At 36.0% G+C, this 6,622-nt stretch overlaps 1 protein-coding gene across 1 annotated transcript in view; it reads right to left on the bottom strand.

The window, feature by feature from the left end:
- Window positions 1-770: 770 nt before the first annotated feature.
- SLC30A7 (solute carrier family 30 member 7) overlaps window positions 771-6,622 on the bottom strand; it is a 30,017-nt gene continuing 24,165 nt past the window's right edge. Inside the window, exons 10-11 of the mRNA XM_040566315.1 lie at window positions 6,038-6,187; window positions 771-4,737 (exon numbers count right to left, since the gene is read on the bottom strand). Of these exons, the coding sequence (XP_040422249.1) occupies window positions 4,690-4,737; window positions 6,038-6,187 (198 nt within the window). The 3' untranslated portion in view covers window positions 771-4,689. The remainder of the gene's footprint in view (window positions 4,738-6,037; window positions 6,188-6,622) is intronic.

The following is a 6,622-nucleotide window of genomic DNA, read 5'->3' as shown; positions in this document are numbered from 1 at the left end:
AATGCTTTACTTTGTCTAGTTCGGTTCATCAACATCTACATCCATCTTAGGTTGATCACAGGGACAAGGGGTGCAAGTACAAAACTGAAGAGCTATACCAGATGTCTACGTGGCATCCCTTTTTCTGTAAAAACAATCAATCAAGTCTATTACAACAATGCATGCAAAGCATTTTAGATGTTTAGATTTTGCTTTTCAACTATCTAGAAACTTAGCAGTTTTCTCATCAATAGAAATGATAGCATGCATAACCCTATTAGGTCTGTATTCATCTTTACACTTGGAAGAATGAATACAGATGAGAATGTTCTTTCTGTCTAAACGAAGAAAGCAGGAACTCACCTGCAGGATAGCTGGTGAAACAGGGAGAGGCTGCACAGAATTTACTTTGGAATGCTGCAAATTGAAATCTGGATTTCTCCATACATTAATGCTAGCACTGAAGTGCTGGATTCAAACTGCAACAACCACAGCTGAGTTCATGTCAGTTCTCAGAAAACAGACTGCAAGAATCCTCTTCAGCGTCAGCTATTGGTGGTTACTATTTCAACTAGTCATACATACTGTGAGAAGACAACAAAGCAGACCTGTATGCAATTTTTTTTTTAAACTGGAGATTTATTGGAAAGAAATTTGATCCCATATCTTCTCAGCAATATAGGACATTTAACATTTTATATAGACTGTATTCAAGTAGAAAAGATTACATTAAAAATTTCTAATATTGCACTTGGGACAAGTCATGGCTAAGCTACTACATTAGCATTCCAGAACAAAATCATATACAGTCTTCAGAATCTCAGTGAGCTGCCTTGTGTTATTATTAAGATTTCTTTACTTTTTTTTTTTTGGTATTGTACGATTCAATTTAAGCTCACTGCTAAGAATAATTATTGTAATTGAAAGTTAAAGGCAAGCAATATGCTGTATGCAAGCAGTATGTTTTATACTACCAGGAATGATTTTGGCAATTTCCTCATTCACATTATTTCACACTTCAGCAAAAATACTGAAGCGATTCATTTAACTGTTGTACAAGATCCTAGCATACGCATGAACAACTTTAATGCACAAGGGGAATGAAATACACAACTCCTTTTACACATGATTTCTGCCAAATTACCACATAGGCAGGAACCTTTTGTGGCTCACTGAAACAGACAAGTAGATTAGCCACTATCTGCACATATTGAAGCATGTAGTCTTCACATGCCTGAGACGAGTACCATAACTGGTACCTTTTCACATTATAGAAGTCTCTGGCCAATGAAGTCCCAGCATAGATAGTCACTACAACAAAGCCTGAATGGGAGAGAAATCCAAAAGAGAATCCCAAGAAGTCAGGGATAGGAATTTTGGTAGAAGTGTAAAGGATGAATTAACTACTGAATCAGGATAAGGGATCTGAGAAATGAGTTATTAAAAAAAAAATAATCCCCTTTACTTACTTTTGTAAACGCATGCAGAAGGTATGGGATAGTCAAGAATCAGCAAGTGGCAGTCTGTGCCGGCTGCTGGGGAAAGCAGGACAGGGCTAACTAGTAACTAAAGCTGTTCTGATCTGACATTTAAATGATTGTTAAGATCTGTTACATGAGTATTGATTAAGGTTTGAATCTTATAGAAGCATCAAGGTTTTAGCAACTGAAGTTTGGACTTGGAATGGGACAAAAACCATGAACTCCACAATTTCATTGCCGTTAAGTATTTAAAGGATGGAAAATTGCAGTTCAGGAGCAGCTTCTCTCACCTTCTATCTTGTTTATATTCCCAAAATAGGTTCACTGACCAACAGTTAGAGATAACCTTTCCTTCCTCTACCTTTAAACCAAGTTTCACTACATTAAAAAAAAAGAAAAAGAATGTTTAATGACAAAGGTCTATTCTATTAGTAGCAGCAGTTTCAATTTCTATGTAAAAATAGTGTCACCAACTCCTACTAATGATGAGAAACTACAGAAACATCAAGTCATCCTTAATAATGAAGAATGTGCTATTTTGATTAGAAGTCTCAGACTTGTACATATGCTTCCAATGGTAAGGTAAGTCCTCGTAAGCAAAAAAAATGTCAAAAATGACTAAAATCAATATTGTGTAATTTTTAACCAGCTTATAGGCTTTTGCACTCAATTTCCTATATTGAAAAATTTTGTAGCCATATGTCTTAGAAAAACCCACCCAACTGCCATTTGGGCAGATTCTCAGTTGGAAACGAGTTGTAGCTGTTGTCTTTTCATTAAGACAACTAAAATAGTGGCCAAACCCAACAACTTGGGCAGCGATACAGTATTTCAGAAATACTCAGTCCCAAAAATATGCTCTATAAAAATGTTTTAAACGAAATTCTGCTCTTGGATCATGGCAATTATAATGAATTTGGATGGTGCTTGCCTTTAAAATGATTTTAGTTGATACCCTCTAGCCTCAGATAGTAACTAACTACAACATCAAGAAATTATGCCATCAACCAAACAGCAGCAGTCTATAGGCAACACCACAAAAAATGAGGTCTCTCAGACCTATGATCACAACTGTCTTTTAGTTACCTGTTTTGTGGCCGTATAGGCAAGTGATATATTAAACCAAAATACTCAAATTTTCTCAACAGATTATTGCACACTACCCTGCCACGTATAACTTTCAGCTGCCATCTTCCACCAGGACCTCCATGCTTGGCAGAGCATCTCCAAGGTGAATGGGGAACAAGCCTGACTGAGGTGCCAGGCAGGAGGCCAGAGGAGATGGATGTGGAACGGTGCAGCTGGCTGAATGGGCAACTGCACCTGCATCCCCAGAACTGAATACGATTGGAAACTAGCAATATGGATAAAGAAGGATCTGGAGACTGGGAGGGACTAAGAAGTAGTATATGGCTTTTTACTGCTCTTTTTCTTTACACTCGACATTGAGTTGCAAGTACAGAAGTACAACCCCAAGCTTTCTACAAAATCAATGTTAATGTTTCTGTATTTCAGCAGAATTCAGGTACCAACCATCAATTTGGCAAGTAACACTGTTATCACGTAAATAGTACCTGAATTTTGATCTCTTTAAGAGCAACAGAATGAGTGCAAGAAACTTCATCTCTATTGTGAATTCAGAAACAGTGGCAAGCAAACCATTTACGCAAATGAACCTTCATTACTTTCCCCAGTGCCTAGCGCTTGCTACAAAGCCAGTGCTATCGGCTTCAGAGGGCCTTGATTTCAGTATTACTCCGTATCAGGTGCCAGAAAAAATACGTAAAATCCATACCAGTCAGTAGTGGCTATGATTTATCAGACAAATATCTGTCTTCTTACTCCACAACGTTCTGTTTGTAAAATGTCCTCTTATAAAATCTTCCATTACTAAGTTAACTACTACAGCATAGTGGAATTACCATCTGTAATACCAAGAATAGCAGATTGTCATTGAAAAAAACATTCAGATCTGAGAGCGTAAAATGATTATAAATGCTACAAAATGTGACCACTAACATTTCTGGAAATGACAGTTTACTGCATTGAGAATTTTTTTTTCCCAAATGAAAAACATACAAGACTACAGTGAGATAGTTAAAAACATCTGACTTGTCAATCTGGAAAAGCATAATCCTAAATAGCACGAACGGTGGTCTTTATTTCCATTTCAGGTGTAACAACCAGGAACACATTTTTAGTATTTGGAAAGGCAAAAGTTATCTCACAACTCACTTTAATAAAAATTACTACAAGCTATTAAAATTAAGGAAATTTAGACTTTCACAAACTTAGGCATTTATTTTTTTTGCCCCATAATTTGGAAAATAAAAAGCTTCCTGCATGGCTTCCATCACCATCATCTTCCCTCAGCTGCCTGTTCTTTTAGTGACTATGAACATGCGTAGCATTATGTAACATCTCATTACTCTCAACAATATGAAGAGACTAAGACTTGGAATTTAATCTAAATCTTGACTAAAATAATTTCCACAAGAAATGTGCAACAAAATATCCAGCTTGTTCGGTAAGAAAGTCTCTTCACAAGGGCTTTGTCTTTTACCTTTAGAATTTTTTCCTGTTTGTTAAGATGCAAGAATAAGGGAATTCTAACATGTACAGTTATGTAAGTACACTAAAGCGCCACACACATCACTAGTAAATAATCAGACTGCATACAAGATATATTTGTAAAAGTAATAAAACCCTTTGATGCTTCATGTTTATGCTGGCAAATACCTCTCCTGATATAAAAGGCACTTTGAAAACCCAATATGGTTTGGTTCATTAAGTTTGCAAAGTACAAACAATTGTACAAACATACAATTATATTGAAGCATGTCAGCCATTGTGACATTACGTACAAAACAAGTTTCCAATTTTTGATAACACTGGTTTTATGGGAATGAGCAGTGGTTTCAGCAGCTTTTCTGAAGACATTGCAGGGTTTCCAGTACCACCATTTTAGTTTCATATTGGAACAAATGTAGTAAGTAAAAAACCATCAAAAACTTACAAGTTTAGGGGCCACAAAAAGACAAGACCCAAAGTCCATAACATTCATTCAGTATTTACTCCTTAGAAATCAACTCCATCCATAGCCCAAAGACAGAAATCTATTCAGTCAATTCCAGACCAGTTGTGGAGGCAGGCTCTGTCTTGATAAGTATGTTGTTTTATACCATTACAGTACAGAAAACTTTGGTCCAACAGCAGTTTCAGAAACTCACTACATGGCTGCAACATCAATCTGTACATAAAGCTGTCTTACTCCTGCCTATGGAAAAGAGAAGGAGAGATTAAAAACCACAAAACTCTAACGCCAAGGTAATTTGAACAATGGTCCCAAACAAGAGTCCGCACCAGTAAGCTGTCCTACAAAAAAAGCCTCAGTATCTTCATTTTCTATAATGCATTCTATAATATATTCAGCAAATCGTTTACTGAGATGCCTGGTATTTTGAAACCTACAAACTTTTAGGGAGTACTGTATGAAACACGTGGTTCTTCATACAGTCAAGAAACGGACATACGTAGGCATATTAACACTAGTATTGCCAGATTACCTTTTCTGATTCATCCTAAATACCTGTCACATTTGATAATGCCCAAATTTTCTCTTGTACGAGTGTAACAGCCTGAAAAGTAAGCTGCTTGAAGAGCTATCAGATTAAAATGGACTGAAGTGTAAGAGCATAGCATGGGATTTGTGGTTTGAACGAGCTCTACACTAAGATTCTAGCAAGAAGCAACAATGGCTACAATGAATTGACACACTAAAACAACTTTTGGTAGAGGTATACAAATTGCACCAAAGTATTCATCTCCTCAAAAATTCTATTAAACTAGGCTTAGATGGATTTGCTTACTTTATCAGCATTCAATATAAAACAATGTAAAAAATTCATTTAGTCATTTATTTAACCTCAGTGTCAGGCCAGCATTGTGATGGCCACTGGTTATGCAAGGTGATCTTGAAACACCAGGCTGAACACTGGGAAAGATTAGACTGTCTTCAACCATCCTCAACTTCCTTTCAGATGGCTGGTTTTGCCACTCATCTGGACAATTATATCAAGATTGATAAGGGTGAATATTACCAAGGAGAAAAATCTACTTTCTCAAACTGTTCCTCCATTTATTTCCATAGGTCAGGGAAGAACACTAGACCTTGTTCTCCCAATTCCCCTGCCAGACACATGGTTCTGAAACTGCAAAGCTACAAACAGTGGAAGAGTGAATGACTCACTTTGAAAACGCAATCCTTTAGAGACTTAAGATGTAAAATTAGTTTCAAATATACGTAATAGAATGTTCTGCATTAACTTGATCACCTCAGAAAACAACTGTTATTTCCATTAAGTGACATTAAAAAATTAATGCAGAGAGGTACAGCAATTCTACTTATGCTAGGCAGTATTTTGAAATTCTACACAGCTGGAGCAGAGCAGCTTTTCAACAGTTATATTGATACCAAAACCAGAAACATTTAATTTTTCTTAATATGAATTACAATGTCACATCATGTGACAGGTAGTTTGTATTGGATGTGTGATTTTCACTTATGAGGGACATACCTGAGTAAAAATATTGTGAGTCTGGCTTAGAATCCACCTTCCATCAGCATCAGGAGCTACCAGTAATTTCAAAGTCCCTATGTAAACATCAGTACAGAGGGTCCAGAAGTGTGGATCATGTAAACTGTAAACTCCTTGCAACTGCTGCACCTAAAAATAAAAGCAAAAGCAACCTTTTTTTCTGAATTTTTAACAGAAAAAAAAATTGAAGGCAATATGACTTTTTACATCTAGTTCATCATCCAATTTGTGCTAATTCACTTAAATTCGTTATTACTATCTCTGTGATTATAAAGCATTGAGAACAGATACTATGTATGGGCCAATTTTGTATCTTGCTAATTTACATTCTGCATATATTTTCTTGAAACCATTTCTGAAAACAGCGGTGTCCAAGAAAAAAATAAATTTAGTTGAATGCCCTCTCAAATTTAAACTGTGATTTTTGCAAACGTGGGAATTTTCCCATTAAAAATTATAGAGATTCTAACTATTAATGGAAATGTATTAATATGCACAATTCTAACAAAAATCCTTGAAATGATGTATTGTATTAACTTTGTAAAGGTGCTGTATGTACATGTT

The sequence above is a fragment of the Cygnus olor genome, chromosome 8, assembly GCF_009769625.2.
Source record: "Cygnus olor isolate bCygOlo1 chromosome 8, bCygOlo1.pri.v2, whole genome shotgun sequence".
NCBI lineage: Eukaryota > Metazoa > Chordata > Aves > Anseriformes > Anatidae > Cygnus > Cygnus olor.
This window is presented reverse-complemented; position numbering and strand designations above follow the sequence as displayed.